Genomic DNA, 16,519 nt, shown 5'->3' on the forward strand with positions numbered 1-16,519 from the left:
TTGCGCCGAGTGGCAACAAGCAGAGGGATGTGGGAACGGGTGGGGGGAGGAGGAGCGGGTCCCACCTCGGTGACAGCACCCCTGGGCGAGGTGGGTGCACTCCCGCTTGCACCGCATGTTCTCAGCCGCTCAGCCCCCCCGCTCAGAGCACGATGGGGTCCGGCCCCTGCAATCACAGTGTATGGTCCTTCACAGGCGTTTTTTTTTTTCACCTGATCTCTGATGGAGTGTCAGATAGAGAAGGGAGATTAAATAACAGATGCCACCACAAAGTTGGTGGTGGTCTTTGGTGGCTTTACCCTTCTTCCTAGCTTCCTTCCCATCCCAGCATGGATATATGTGGATTTTTCCCCACTGAAATGAATGTGTCCTCCTTAGACAAGAGCAGTAGAAGTTTACTCACCATATTTTCTCTCTTTTCTCTTTTTCTCCTAATGGACTCAGTACAACAAGATGTTTAGGTCTAATCCCACCAAAGCAAGCAGAAATCCATGCTCAGGAACATTGCCAAGTCAAGGATCTGAAATTTTCCTGCCTGCCCTGGTTCATCAACCACAACGTACATGACAACAGCTCTTCCTTTCACTTTTTCCTGCCTCCGTTTTTGCTATTGAAATTTCAGGCATTTTAAAGGCGAGATTTCAACCACGCTGGGAGCTTCTGGAGGGGCTGAGGGAGTTTCTTGTTCACCAGAATGTTTACAGAAAATTTGTCACAGCCTGACCAGATCTAATTGGCATGATGTGTAAGAAACAGGCTCCTCCGATATTTTTAGTGCTCTCCAACCTTTCTAGCACAGATCTGTAGGGCATTAATTAATTCTAGTTGTCTGCCAGTTCGTTCTCCCCAAGTCAGATTCTCACAAATAATTTGGCTCCAGGTGTCTTTTAGATCCAGTGATAAGATAACGGGATGCTGGCATTTATCATGTGCGGTGTCTTAAGCATATCTCTTCTCATCTGTTTGATACTTGGGACATTCGGCTCTTTATTGTCTTTGCAAGCATCTGTCTTTTTCTCCTAGTAGTTTCATTACTGCTACTTTAGTCATTGACAGGCAGGAGAAATGCCCCCAATTAACACATGGACCTTTCTGGAGCTGTCCTTTATTTGCATAACATTTTCTTCCCCAGTCAAGCTGTGTGGAGCATTCTGACCACCTTCACTTTGCTTTCTGCATCCAATTATTTTTACTCGGTGTTTTTACAGTGTAGCGCAGTTCATACCAAATCTATTTGGGTCGTTTACTACAGGCCATCTGGTCTGTGTTTGATTTTCCAGGAAGTTTGGGCTTTCTTATCCGTAATGCCCCTAGTCTCTTTTCTAATTTCAGGATTCTTTACTCTCTGTGAGATGGAAAACAAAATTGAAGGGCCTTCTTTCTGTGCTGGCTGCGCTAGAGCCTCAAACTTGGTCTGGGCAAAAACCAGATGTATTTGTCTCATGTATCCAATGGGAGCGGGAGAGACCGCGGGATTATAGTGGGAACAGATAATTTTTAAAACTTCTAATAATAAGTTTGCAAGGCAAACCCAATTTTCATAACTTTACATCACATGGCAATGCCAACAAATGGATTTGAAATATGTCCCCACCCCTATTGACATACGTGTGTGTCTATGCCAAGGACAAGGAGAATTTCTAAAGGAATATGTATTCCCTGCTGATTCCGTCATACCTGCAGACTGATGCAGGGATCTAGTGCTAGTGTCCTGTGGAGCCACCCAACGCAGTTGCTTTCCTCTCTGAAGAGGTCTCTGGCACTATTTTCCCCCAGCACGAAGCTCCTCTGATGACCAGTGATGGCACTTCAGCTGCAAGTCTCTCAGGCTCACCAGTTGCAGGCCTGGGGAAGAAGCTGAACTAGCATGAGAGCTGGGCTTGGGCCTTAGTTTAGCAGCAGACCTCTGAGTGTGACTCCAAAGGGCATCGCTTAAATTTAGAGCTTTATTGTGAAAACGTGGAGCAGGTCCTGCAGAGCTGCAAGGGTCTGAAGCCCCCAAGGAGGCCCTAGGACCCCCTCCACTGGGCATGAAGATGCTGAAGTCCTACTCCATCCCCAAATGTGACTGGGACACAGGGATAGTGACCAGTTCACTTAAGCCCATGGATGTCTACATTAGGCTCTATAGACATCTACTTAGATGACTGCTTTGTCAATCTAACTGCTTTCTGCACCTTTGATGAGAGATGGACACTTTTGGGGTATGGTTCTTTCAAGCTCCTTTGGCTGCCTGGGGATAAGCAGTTAAAAGGGCAGCCTGGGATGATTACCCCAGACAGACATCTCTCTGCTGGAAATGTTTGTGCGTGATCAGATGTAAACACTCCTGGTGTTTGCTCTTTCTCCACAGTCAATGAGCTTCTCCAGAAGGTACCTCAGACCTGAGATACCAGGGGCAACTGCTGCAACAGGTTTGATGGGATGGAGGAAGCCAGGGTTAGGCAGTGGCTTGGTCAACGCCTCTTGGGTGCAGCTTGTATATGGCATAGAATCATAGAACCACAGAATCATTTAGGTTGGTGTATTAGGTTTTCATGGCAACATTTTGGTAGCAGGGGGAGGTACACCAGGGGTGGCTTCTGTGAGAAGCTGATAGAAGCTTCCCCCATGTCTGACAGAGCCAATGCCAGCTGGCTCCATGACAGACCCACCACTGGCCAAGGCTTAGCCCATCGGCGATGGTGGTAGCACCTCTGTGATAACATATTTAAGCCGGGGGCGGGGGGGGTGGAAATTGCTGTGAAACAACAGCAGTGGAGAGAGGAGTGAGAATATGTGAGAGGACCAGCTCTGCAGACACCAAAGTCAGTGCAGCAGGAGGGTCAGAAGGTGCTCCAGGAGCCAGAGGAGAGATTCCCCTGCAGCCCCTGGGGCAGCCCATGGTGGGGTAGGCTGTGCCCTTGCAGCCCAGGGAGGCCAACGGGGGAGCAGAACTCCACCTGGAGGACCCTATGCCAGAGCAGGGGGTCCCCAAAGGAGGCTATGACCCCGTGGGAAGCCCGCGCTGGAGCAAGCTCCTGGCAGGACCTATGGACCCATGGGGAGAGGAGCTCAGGCTGGAGCAGCCTGTTCCTGAAGAACTGCACCCCATGGGAAGGCCCCAGGCTGGAGCAGTTTGTGGAGGACTGTCTGCCGTGGGAGGGAGCCCAGGCTGGAGCAGGGGCAGAGGGTGAGGAGCCCTGCCCTGAGGAGGAAGACAGCGTGTGATGAACTGACCCCAACCCCCATTCCCCGTCCCCCTGTGTGGGAGGGGAGGACGTGGAGGAAATTGGGAGTGCAGTTGAGCCTGTGAAGAAGGGAGGGGTGGGGGGAAGGTGTTTTAAGATTTGGTTTTATTTCTCATTACCTTACTCTGATTTGATTGGTAATAAATTCAATTAATTTCCCTGAGTTGAGTCTGCTTTGCCTATGACAGTAATTGGTGAGCAATCTCTCCCCTTCCTTATCTTGACCCACAAGCCTTTTTGTTGTATTTTTTCTCCCCCTGTCCAGCTGAGAAGGGGGAGTGATAGAGTGGCTTGGTGGGCGCCTGGCATCCAACTGGGGTCAAGCTGCCACAGTTAAAAAAGGCCTTTAAGATCATTGAGTCCAACTGTTAAGCACTACTTAACACTAGCATTGCTAAGTCCACCACTACACCATGTCCCTAAGCACCACATCCACCATCTTTTAAATACCTCCAGGGATGGGGATTCAACCACTTCCCTGGGCAGCCCATTCCAATGCTTAACAATGCTTTCAGAGAAAAAAATTTTTCCTGATGTCCAACCTAAACCTGTCCTGGTGCAACTTCAGACCATTTCCCCTCATCCTATCCCCTGGGAGAAGAGACTGACTCCCACCTGGCTACAGCCTCCTGTCAGGCAGTTGTAGAGGGCGATAAGGTCTCCCCTCAGCCTCCTCTTCTCCAGACTAAACAACCCCAGTTACCTCAGCTGCAACTCGTAAGACTTGTGCTCCAGACCCCTCACCAGCTTTGTTGCACTTCGGGCACTCTCCAGCACCTCAATGTCCTTCTTGAACTGAGGGGCCCAAAACTGAACACAGTGTTTGAGGTGGCCTCACCAGTGCCCAGCACAGGGGGATGATCTGTTCCCTACTCTTGCTGGACACACTGTTCCTGATACAAGCCAGGATGCCATTGGCCTTCTTGGCCACCTGGGCACACTGCTGGCTCATGTTCAGCCGTCTGTCAACCAGCACCCCCAGGTCCTTTTCTGTCAGGCAGCTCTCCAGCCACTCTTCTCCAAGCCTGCAGTGTTGCATGGGGTTGTTGTGACCCAAGTGCAAGACCCAGCACTTGGCCTTGTTGACCTTGGACAATTGGCCTCAGCCCATCAATCCAGCCTGTCCAGATCCCTCTGCAGAGCCTTCCTACGCTCCAACAGTTCGACACTCCCACCCAACTTGGTGTCATCTTCAAACTTACTGAGGGTGGACTGAATCCCCTCATCCAGATTGTTGATGAAGATATTGAACAGAACTGGCCCCAATACTGAGCCCTGGGGAACATGTATAACTCAATACTCTCTAGGTGCCTGGCTACATCCTGGCCCCCCACATCCAAGGGGCAAAGCAATCTTTTCTGAGCTGATAGAATTGCTACAGCTCCACTAGAAGTGAAGACAAGGACATAATGAGTGCAAGTTGTTCTCCACAAGAAGGAAGGACCAGACCAAAGCCAAATTTATGCTCCTGAAAACACACCAACAGTTTTTTACAGAGGTCTTATTTTATGTAGAAATATCATCCATGAGAGCCGCCCTGTGAAACAGGGCTGCTGTGAGACACGTCCCTCCAGGAGGGGGGGAGCTCACCCCTTTATGTCTGTGCCCTGCCTTTTAGAGAGAACATTGCCTCTCCTTGAGCAATGGGGGAAGATTTGTAGGGGCAGAAATACCTGGGTTTGGGCCCCTTCTTGTCCTGAGAGGACTCAAATTGCAGGTCTCAGGTGGCACCTGGTGATCGGGTTGTGTGGCCTCACTGCTGAGGGGAGGGCAGGAATCATAGAATCATAGAGTCATTTAGGTTGGAAAAGACCTTTAAGATCATCAAGTCCAACTGTTAACCTATCCCTGCCATCCCACCACTAGACTCTGCCTTTACCCTCGGCAAGAGGTAGCTGCTCTCTGCTATTGATCTGGCATGTAAGCAGGCCCGGCTGCTTGAACAGCAAAGGCAAGCAAGGACATGGCGTGTTACTTGGCAGAGATTTTGGCATGAGATTTTGTCCAGGGAAGGCCCTGTACAAAAATATCTGGCCCAGCCGCCGCAGCCCTTGCCAGCCACGCTCAGTGCCCAGCATTCGGCTGCTGCACGAGGCCACCTATTAATTGGAATGGTGTTCTCTTTTTCTTCTTTGGCTGCAGCGTGTTTTTACACAGGTCAGGACTGGTATTGCACCTGAGGGATGTGCAAAGGCTCGGTTGGTAACACCTGAAATTTTCACTTGTGGTGACATATCAGTATTGCCACGTCGCGCCCGCCAGAAGACGTCTGACACCAGCAGCTATTTCCAGGGCTTAGGAAAGCGCTGATAGTGAAGACCTGGACTGGCAGAAAAAGGAAATTATTACCTAGCACTGGTATAGGAAATGACTTACCAGGCAGAACAGCCAGCTCGCAGGTATGAAGCCCAGGTGAAAATCAGGTCCATTCTGTAAAATCAACAAAGTTAAAAACTTGGTTCTAGCAGTATTTTAACTGGAACCAACCACTGTGTTCTTGCCGAACTAGAGGAGACCCTCTGTGTTTCAGTTTCCCTGCTGTACCTTGTCAAAACATTTGCATTTCTTCTTGTCTGCAGTGCTGGCCATGTTTCTCCTGTGTGGAGATATTAACTGCACATTATTTTATTTCTGCTCTTTCGTGCCTGCGTTGGCTTCAGGACAGAGCACAGCTCAGAGGTAAGCCCCTTATATCACAAAGAGAAAATCTAACAACTCCCTCAGCCTTCAGCACACATCCCCTCAGCAAACAGCTCACAGTACAAAATGTAAGCTAATAAATCATTCTTCCTTTTAAAACAACAGAATTAACTTGTCCCAAATGCTTCTGATGACAAATAAGGGATAACTGAGACAACACGCAGTGTTGGCAACAAGCACCCTGAACCCCCAAGAACGCTAATGGTTTTTAAGCATTGTGGAGAGCGGGGGCGGGGAGAAATATATTTGTTAAAAAAGCACGGTTCAGATCCTCGGGTGGTGGGCGGTGATGGAGCCCCGGTGCGGTGTTAATTGGTACAACTGCCTGGCAAAATGTCTTTCAAATAAACAGGCACTCAAGTTCAAGATGCACTGTTGTTTCAAATACCCATTGTATAACCCAGACAGCATTTGGTTTATTAAAGGCGGGAAGAACGGTACCGTTCCGCATGGGCACTAATTCGGGCAGCGGGCAGCAGCAGAGCCCCCTCTCCCCCAACAGGCTGGGGCTTCTGATGAATTTAATGTTCTCTGAAGACCGCCTCACTTGAAATCAAACTCACACGCGACCTTTTCACTGAGCAGCAGGAGAATAAAATCCGTAACGCAGAGGCAGTCAAACAGAAGACAAGGACGTGGTTTTTTTTAAATGAATGTTTTATTCATGAACTATTTATAAAAATGTGTAAAATACACTCAAATATATTTGATTTGTTGACTGTAGCTAAAAATATAAAAATATACTTAAGAAATGCATAAATTAAATTGACAATAGTGGCACTATTCTGTGTTCACCCAGTGTTTGTTAGGAACACACATACAAGTAATTATATAGCATATGAGAATGGAAAATGTGCTGAAGATGTTTTTCAGACACTTTACTCCAGGCACTGGCAAAGAATTTATGGCTAGCCACATTTCAAAATCGTGGGTTCCTTCACTGTAACATACCGCCCTGCTGTAGAGCAATATATATTTACCTACTTGATGTTACTTACAGTATTTCTTTAGCTTTCACATAAAGGCAGAAACAACCGAATCATCATGCGTATCAATCTTACCAGCATCATTGACGCTGTATGTGCCCAAATTCCACGGTATTTGCTCAATTAGTCCCTAGTCTCCAGTATTTCCGGCCAGTCTTAAAACCCAAACCCCAGACTGAACTGGCTGTTGATCTGCGAGGGCGCTGATAACAGGCCAGCTTGCTTTGGCCATAGCGGCGCTACCGACAGGTCAGGAGTTTGACTTTGTCAGCCTGAGAGGCACAGCCGAGGGCACAGGGTCCACAGCAAGCTGCCTAAGTCGGGGGGAGCACACTCATCCTCTGTTCAAAGTCACAGCCTCCTGGGACGACAGGTCCGAGAGCCCCCAGCTCCGGAGCCCGAGCGTCTGTGACAGGGCCATCAGGGGGCTGGTTGTCATTTTCTATCGCATTATACTCACACAGACTGCGTGTCTGGAGTAGTGAAGGAAGTGTGACTAGATGTCAGCACCTGCCACGCCACTCCTTGGTAGTGAAGCCGGGGCTGCCGGTAGGCTGCATCTCTGAATGTCTGATACGTTTCTCCAACCTGTGGCCCTGGGAGGAGATGCTAATCCAGCGATTAGATGGTTATTGTTCTCATCCCTCTAGCCCGTACATTAACGCCCAGGCTGAGGAGCACAGCTAAGTGCTCATGTACTCCTGTCAGTCTCGTATTTAACTTTTTGCTTTCAAAGTCAAAGCGTAAATAACCGTATATAATACATAATATAAACTTAAAGCTCACACATTTTCTTTTCTCTGTTCTACAACTGAAAGGAAATTCATAGTATATCATGGCATAAAATAATATTTCTGGCAATTTTAGGCACGTATATAAGCTGTATAAATAACTATAGCAGCAGAGAAAAATGTATAAAGTTGCACTTTTATGACATCTTCACAGTATGCCTATTCCTCTCACCCACTTCTGTGTTCCATTAGTAACAAAAAAATATCATTTATCAACTCCAGCTATGCAAAATCTTTTTTTTTTTTTTTCTACAATCGGTAGTGGATCTTGTAACTGTATTGCACAGATTAAAAAACATTTATTACATTTTTTTTCATTATTAAATAACTTTCAATACAAAAATTTGAATTAACCTAAAAGCCCAACCCTGCAAGTGCTTCAGAAATGGAATGATATTCTTCAGGCAAGCATTCCAGCTGACTTTCATGAAAGTACTCAGGTAGCTTTGCGGACGATGCAGAGATTCACAGGACTGGGCTCCAAGTGTGCAAATCAGCTTATGGATCAGCAACAACACAAGCCTTGCTTTATAACAGTATTATTGGGAAACATCAAGAAGGGAATTCTGAACATCGTTCACGGACATTCAAAAGAGAAATACCCTCTTCAGCGGAGGATGTCTTTTTCCTTCAGAGCGCTCTCTGTTCAGTGCATAGGCTCCTTCAAGTTCATTCTTGTTACATTAACAATTTCCCATCAGTCCTGTTATTCAGCTCAGAGGCACAGTAAATATAATTAATCATACTGATAAGTAGGTGTCTTATATTAATAAAATGCTACATAGATACTTTTTACTCATTCTCAGTGGATTTACACTGGTTTCACACGAGCAGAACTGGCTAGAAAGCAGAACCAGAGCAATGATGTGTGTGTACAGTCTCACACGTGACCTGGCCAGGCAGAGATGTAAAGCTGCTCAAGAGCATTGTGCCAGAGTCTTTAAGGTCATCTGTCACGTTATTAAGTGATGAGGAGGAAGAGGCTTATGAACTGTGTCCATTATTAGCCGAGAGAAAAGACGAAAATAGCTGTCTGCTACAACATCATCATTGTGGGTGCAGATTTGTGAACTCTGTAGGTGCAGGGGTGGGGGTGGGGGGGCTGGGAAACAACGTCAAAAGAAAGAGCAGAACGATGTGTGTCTTTCTGAAAATGATGAACAACGTGCATACATAGTATACAATCAGACTTTTGCCCTCAGATCATATATTACTGAGAGGATTCCATTTCCCTCAGCATAAAAAATGACACAGTAATATATAGTGCAAGATAATTTATAGGGTACATTTGGTACGTCTTCACAGTGTAATTGTACTGCTGGTAACTAACATGGTGAGCTTCATTCCCCAGCTACCACTGAGAAAAGAAAGGCCTAAATGCAGCACACGTAACACAATGGCAATTTTCAAGATGCCCCAAGTTCAGCTGTTATTAGCAGGGTCAATGATCGATCTAAAGCTGCCACGCTTGTTTGTCCTTGCTTGCTAACGTACAATCTATCTAGCAAAGGAAAGAGAGAAAAAAGGGGCCTGCAGAAAATGTGCACGTTTCTTTGTGGGTTTGCTTAGATTTCCCCCTGTGAAAATGGCTTCCACTATAATGCTCGTTCTCTTCTTCAGATCCCACTAAGGGTGGTGAATCTTGAGGTTTGGCTGGCACCAAAGAGGGTGTACAAGAGAAATGTACAAGCAGTATTTTCACACAGACACCTCAAAGGTTAACCAAGCTTACATGTTCTGAGCAGCTGCGAGAGCTGATATGAAGGGTGGCTTTTGAGACATGTGAGGATATTGGGTCAAGAAAGGATGAGACTCCAGACGGAGTTGGAAGGAGGAGGGATTATCAGGCTGTTTCCTTCTCTCTAGGAAAACCAGAGTGACACGGACGTGCACAGTCCTGCTGGTTCTGCTTTGGAACGATTTAAGAAAACTATGTCAGCACTGCCTTGCAGATTCCTTCAGCTGTCGTCAGGCAGGTGGTCCTACCGCAAGGAGAGGCTCCAATAAGTCATGGTGAAATCACAGTAGTTTTGGCTCAGGGCCACAGCAGTTCCTCATTTAGGCACGTAGGTGTATCGGCTGGTTCTCTGGAGGCCTTCAGAAATATTTATTTCTCTCCAAAATAAAAGTGAAATTTAGGCACTTGTCTTCAGCAGCAGGCTAAGTTTTCTCCAGCTAAAGAGAACTATATATGAAAGGAGAACTATCACGCCCTTCCTTCTTTTTGTGGTGGAGAACTGTGTACTGCCTCTTTGCTATTTGTCTCAAGAGCGTTTTACAAAGACAAAGAATAGCTGAACATAGTGTTCAAATCAGTCCCTTGAATGAGAAGCCTCTTTGCAGAGGAGAGGGGATGTGCCTAATCCTCTTGGCTGGGCAGGATACCTGGTGAGTGCTTTTCGATTGTACTTCTTGCTAATCACTAAACGCTTTGAGTCATCCAACGATCAGCACAGCCCTGCCAGCCTACATCCCTGGTGTACTGATGAGCCTTTTTCTACTCCAACTGCCCTTGTGGTGGTGACATCAGGAGTGTCACAACATCTAAGTGGAGGAGTCTTTCTACATGGACATGCTGGGGCCATGCTTCCCCTCTGTGAAAGCAAGTGGCATTTGAAGACCAACACTTAGGCCGAGGCAGCTATGCTGCCAGCAGCTTAAGGCTGAAGCCAGTGGCGTAAAACTGGGGGATATATACCTTTATATGTCTTTATTTCAATACCTTTATAATCTCTCTATTTTTTTAGCTGTCATGGTACAGCGTTGTTTTTAATGAGCTACAGAAGTTGCCAGACTTCACATCCTTACAGGTCTGTTAACGTGAATGTCTGAGGCGTTTCCTTGAACACCTTTCTTACTATAAGTGTACACAAGTGAAAATGCACAGACACAGGCTGTGGTCTGATTCTGCTCTCTTAAACCAGTGCAAAGAAATCAGAATGTGACCTGTCTCCCCTCAAAGCACATGTGTGGGGGAAAGGTCTGCTAGACTTCACGGCAGCATGTGTTGTTTGATATTTTTCTACTATGTAACGTTAGACTGAAACAGTTGCTTCTAGTGAGGTGGACCCCGTTTTGCTTGGTTGTTAAGGAGTTCTGTAAAAGGTATGTCATTGTGTTATGGGTTATACCCATTTTCATCAGATCACAAGCAGTAAGTTTAAAGTGTTGAGTAGCATTGCAATTCCTATACAGGACTACTGTTCCCTTGCTTAATAGTAGCTTATTTCATCTCACAAACACTGAACTAGTTAAAAAAAATGAGGTTCTCCTTATAGGATTTTTCCTGTGTTACATGCCAATACATAACCTGCCCCAAACGCAGCTGTCCTGTTAGCCATACAATTTAAAATAGTTTATGTAGAACAGTTCATAAAAACTGTGATAAGAAAAAAATAGTATTATCTGAAGCTTAATATTAACAATATAGAAAAAATACATATTTACATAATGCCAAAATACAATTATATACATTAATATCTGTTACACTTAAATTATATATCTTTAAAAAAAATCACCAGACCAATAAATTATACACAGTCTCAACAGAAAAGTCTGGCACCTTTCTAGTGCATGAAATACATACATAAAAAACCCCAAACCAACCCCCCAGTTAACAAACGTGGTCACAAAAGCAGTTGTCTGTAACATTCTTAGGGCCTTGAATAAACAGCATCTGAAAGCAAGGAAACCTGAGATTAGAAAAAACAGAACAACCCAGGTGGCTTCACCTTCAGCTGTGCCAGCTGACTACAGTGCTCTGAAAGGTGGCTGTGCGGCAGCAGCGCTGGCTGGCGACTGATGTGACAGCTAAAGAGCAGATCCCACCTCTGCTTTGGCTGGCACTCCCAACTTGTGGAACCCTGGTTATTTCAGTCCTTGGTCTCCTCCAGTCCTGCTCTACCTGTTGATGGCAACTCTGATTTCTATGGGCTACAGTGAGAAAATTATTTTGATCTCTCATCATATAATTTCAATTCCCAATGTCCAAATGCGAGGAGCTACCTAGATCCTGCTGTCTGTCTCTGAAACTTCTACAGCCCTTAGGAATCAGCTCTAGCAGGACAGACAGGCCACCTCTGCTTACAGCTTCCCCAGACTTGTCCTCCAGCCATGAGAACAGGATGTGAAGGGCAGTGCTAGTGCCAGGTCTGCTCCTCCTGCAATTCTTATCCCACAGGGACTGGATGCAAGCTAGGGAAAAGAGCCTATGAGGATGGAGAGTTGGGGGAGGAGGAAAGAGCACAGCCTTGGACATCTAGGTTATCCAGTCAAGGCAGATGGGAAGTCTCCTAGGCCCGTCTATACAGTCAACAGAAAATGTGGGTGATTCAGGACAGAAACTGAACACCATCAATGACAGAAGAGCCCAGTGAGCCCAGCCAGTGGTCTGGGTGTGCTTAGAAGTGGATGATGTAAAGACTGGTAAGGTGAAGGAAGCAGCCAGTATCATGATAGGGAAGAGGTTCAGTTCCCTCAACAGCACAGGAATTGTGAAATGTGAGACAGGGAGAGCATGAAGGTAAGGCAGGAGCAGGAAAAGACGTTATAGTGACTACTAATGGAGGAAATGAAGATGCAATTGCAAGAGTGACAAGAGCAGAGCAGTGAAGAAATGAAGGTCCAGGAAGAGAACAAATATCGATGGCAAGGGACAGCACAATTTGCCCTCTCAATTAATTACATTGTCAATGAGCATTTGAAACACTTTTTAATTGGATAAACTTGCACTTACCTCTGTGATACTCTGGATTCACATTTTCATATATTGGAAACAAGGGATTTTCTTGTTCACTGCGAAGTTTTCTGGCTCTTAACACATCTCTCACACATTGATGTAGATACACATATTGACACTGCAAAATAATTTTTATTAAGTCACTCTGGGAAATTTTGTAATTTAATTTTCTGTATTGTGAAAAATCATTATAGGCTAACTCCCTCACACAAAATCAAGGGTGGTGTTAAAAATTATAATAAACTTCCGGAATTAATCTCCTCTTCACACTAGTAATACAGTAAACTTTTGTGATCACCTGCTACCAGTAAAACAAATGAAGATAATATGTTTTGATGGATCATGTCATGAGTGAAACCTCTATCAATCATAAGCCATAATTTGACAGGAAGCTGTATTGGATAGCTACTACTTTTGAATGTTTTGGTATGAATTATGTGTAATGGAATTAATATGCACAGGGAAGCACATAGAAGAGACAAACAATTTCCTGACTTTTTATTCTGAAAAGAAATATTTTCCACAAAATTTTATCACAATATATAAAGAGAATCATAGAATAGAAATATTTCATAGAACTTTGATGAACCCAAATTTTCTGGCAAAAGCAGTATTTTTTTTGATCCAATATAAGTTATAAGATTGCTTCTGACTACATGGAGAATGACAGACTGTCTTTTCTGAAGAGTGCCTTTCGTAGAAGGGAGCTAAGATGACATTCACAACCGAAATAGGGAGGGTCAGAACGTTATTGACTATTTATCAAACTACCTTGATAGGATAGATTAAGTCCCCATGCTTTGCTACTCTTTGTGATTTATGACATGGGTCATTATCGGTTTTTGATTAGCGCAGCACGGTACCCCAAAATCAGGCTGAGCATCTTTATATATCAAGGCGTACCTTTTTGATATTACTTTATCTCAATGACATAATTTCTCAGAATAAGCACATCTTAAGGGCGGAAGTCATGAGGATGGAAGCAGTCTGTTTGCAGTGGTGTCCTGCGACAGGACTAGGGGCAATGGGTGCAAACTGAAACATAAGAGGTTTCAGTTGAATATGAGGAAAAACTTCTTTACTTCGAGGGTGACAGAGCACTGGAACAGGCTGCCCAGGGAGGTTGTGGAGTCTCCTTCTCTGGAGATATTCAAGGCCCGCCTGGATGAAGTCCTGTGTAGAATGCTCTAGGAGAGCCTGCTTTAGCAGGGGGGTTGGACTAGATGATCTCCCGAGGTCCCTTCCAACCCTTGCGATTCTGTGATTCTGTGATATACATTTTCTCCCCCCACATCTTCTACTTTTTCTTCACAAGAGCTATTGTTCTGTGCATTTTTCTCAGTGCTCTGGCTCTGGGAAAGTGAGGATGCCTGATGTTAGGCACATACGGCTGCTCTCTCTGCGGAGCAGAATCCTGCATCCCCACCCACCAATTCGGTGGAAAGTTGGCCAGGGCATGGACACTTCTTTTGGCAGAGACCATTTGGGACAGAAATGGTGGACAGCTTCCCTGACCATGTTACAGCTTCTGTGCTGAGCCCACTGCCTTTTGAGCTGATGGACGCAGTTTTCTGTTACTCCCCTGCATGTCTCCAGCTCCAGTCTCTTGTCCTAAACAGCTTTCAGCCAAGCCTGAAGCACGGGCAGTGTTTCAATACTGCTGTTTTACTGTGCCTACATAATGTCAAACAGGATGGTGCTGTGAGCTTCGGCTGCAGCATCTCATTGCAAACAGCCCTATCTGCTGGCCTGTGCTCCCCAGTGGGATTTGGCTTGCACCACATCAACAGATGGGGACCTAGCTTTTATCTCAACCCCCAAACACACTGTGGAAGCCAAGACATGAACAGTAACACCAGGAACTAGGTTCTTCACACACATCAAATGGAGTTTGTGGAGCAGACCTTTTCTTGCCCCCATCCCCACATCCTTCACTTTTTCTTAAAAGCTGTGTAAGAATTACTTCATAATTCACTGCTCATTGCAAACTTTGAATCATCATAAAATTCCAGGATAAATTTACTTCATTTTCTTGCAGGAGGTTAGATTGTATTGCTTGTGCTCCAATACCTTGATGAAAGGCAGTTCCAAATCAGAAACCATATGCAGGTGCAACTGGCAGTTCAGATTAATAAGACTTGCTGAGAATAGAGCAGCTCAGTGGCTATGCACTGACACAGCTACATGGTCAGTCTACAAGCATGTTACAGCTCAAGTGGGGTGAGTATGTGTGAGCTGCAAAAGCTTTCTGTCAGCCTGTCTCTGGGATGCTGCTTGTGAATTCTTCCAGGGGCAGGAGTGTTTACAACAGGGATCTGGGTAAGACTTGAGCCACTGCTGGTTTGGAGCAGAAGTGCATGTAGTGCTGGTAGTGGCATAGTGGGGTGCTTCTCACTACTGCTGTAGGTATTTTGCTTGGGTCTGGCTGCCTTTTGACTGAGATGTCATGTCAAGCTCATGCCAAAGGTGGGCTTTGTGTCACACAACTTTAGTTGTCTACAAGCCTGGTGTCAAATCTAGGCTCTTGAGGTAGTTGCCTCTTTTTCCCAGCTAGGGGAAAAGAGCCACCCTCCTGAGATGCCTGTCTTGCCTTTGCTGACTACAGCTGATGGGAATGTAGAGTGTGAGATGGATCTGTCTCTGAGGATGCCCAGACCAAGCTGAGAATCTGACTCCCCTCCAACAGGAGGTCTTCTGTGATTAAAACAGTTCCAGGAAATCTCTCTTCTGCATTCCCATTTGAGCCTTTCTTTATACCCATGCGTGACTTTTACATCTATCAGGAAGTGCTGTCACTGATATTTTAATTTCCAAATTGCAACAAAGAGCTCCATTAGTATCAAGCTACAGGCAGACCCATCAAACTTGTTCTGATTCCTCTATTAACAGTTCACAGGGAAAACGTAAAGACTGCCTCCACAACTTGCCTTTATTAAATCAGCTCCTAAGTGTTTAGCTGCTATTAGTGTAAAGTGATTTTCTTGCAGTTTTAAAAGCACAGAAAGAAATCCCAAACACATACTTTTTCTGCACTTTCAGAATAAATGTACTTGCTTTTGCACAGTATGTTAGGAGAATGCTGATCAACTTTCCAATACCATTAATGAAAATGACAGAGCAGCTCGATAAAAAATGAACTGCAAAGCCACAAGGTCACAGTGCTTAGAGTTTTAAAATTAAGTACACCTAATTTTCTCTGCCCTCCATTCCTTTCCCCTATTATGTTGACCTATCTGTCTGGTTTAGGCTTGTCTTCCAATCCCATCCCTGAAGGACCTGTCTCTGCTCAAAGCTCATTTATTGGACACTGCACAAACACAACAATGTGCTGTTAAGCGTCTGCTGCATAACACTGCTGGGGTGATTGTGGGCCAGTGCCAATAGGAGAAATCTATAGGAAGCGAAGCATAGCTACCGCTTGCTATGGTTTGGACCTGCTGTATGAGAGCCAATGGAAACAATCCTTAACTAGAAATTCTCACAGAGCTAAAATATATCTAACTGGTATTTCACAGTGGAGTAACTGTGAAGTGCTTTGAGAGACTAATTATTATATACTGCAGCTGGTGTTGCTGTACTGTAGGCTGTCCAAAACTTACCTCTGTCTGAACCATGTGAACCCGGTGAAGTCTTAGATCATGTACTGCTGCATAAATGTCGACGGTGTCCTTTGAATCCAGCTGCTGCAGAATTCGGTCCAGTGCAATGAATGTGCCAGTCCTGCCAACACCAGCACTGGAAAAGAAAACAACCCAAAAGATGTTAAAAGGAGATGGATCAAAGCATTCACTATCTTCATGTGATACTTTTGTAAAGTTCAGATCTCCAGCATGAGAAGCTCATTGTTCAAATGGCATCTCTGAGACTTCAAACACTTTATAGAGGAATTTGTTTAGGAAGGAGGAAAAGTTAGAGATGGTAGAGGTATCTCTGCTACTGCCAGTACTGCTTTCTGCTTTGGATTAACTCAGTCATCAAGATACACTGAGAGGCTGCACCTGACTGTAACTATTAAACCTCTTCTCTCTAGGGATGAACCAGAGGCTGGATTCTAAAAGATACTTTGGCTTGTGC

The 16,519-nt window shown here is 45.2% G+C and overlaps 1 protein-coding gene across 1 annotated transcript in view; it reads right to left on the reverse strand.

The window, feature by feature from the left end:
- Positions 1-11,360: 11,360 nt before the first annotated feature.
- Positions 11,361-16,519, reverse strand: part of PTPRB (protein tyrosine phosphatase receptor type B) — a 62,688-nt gene continuing 57,529 nt past the window's right edge. The window contains 3 exon segments of the mRNA XM_009646308.2: positions 11,361-11,383; positions 12,443-12,563; positions 16,045-16,180. Coding sequence (XP_009644603.1) covers positions 11,361-11,383; positions 12,443-12,563; positions 16,045-16,180 — 280 coding nt within the window.

Source organism: Egretta garzetta, unplaced genomic scaffold (assembly GCF_000687185.1).
Source record: "Egretta garzetta isolate BGI_Z169 unplaced genomic scaffold, ASM68718v1 scaffold68, whole genome shotgun sequence".
Taxonomy (NCBI): Eukaryota; Metazoa; Chordata; class Aves; order Pelecaniformes; family Ardeidae; genus Egretta; species Egretta garzetta.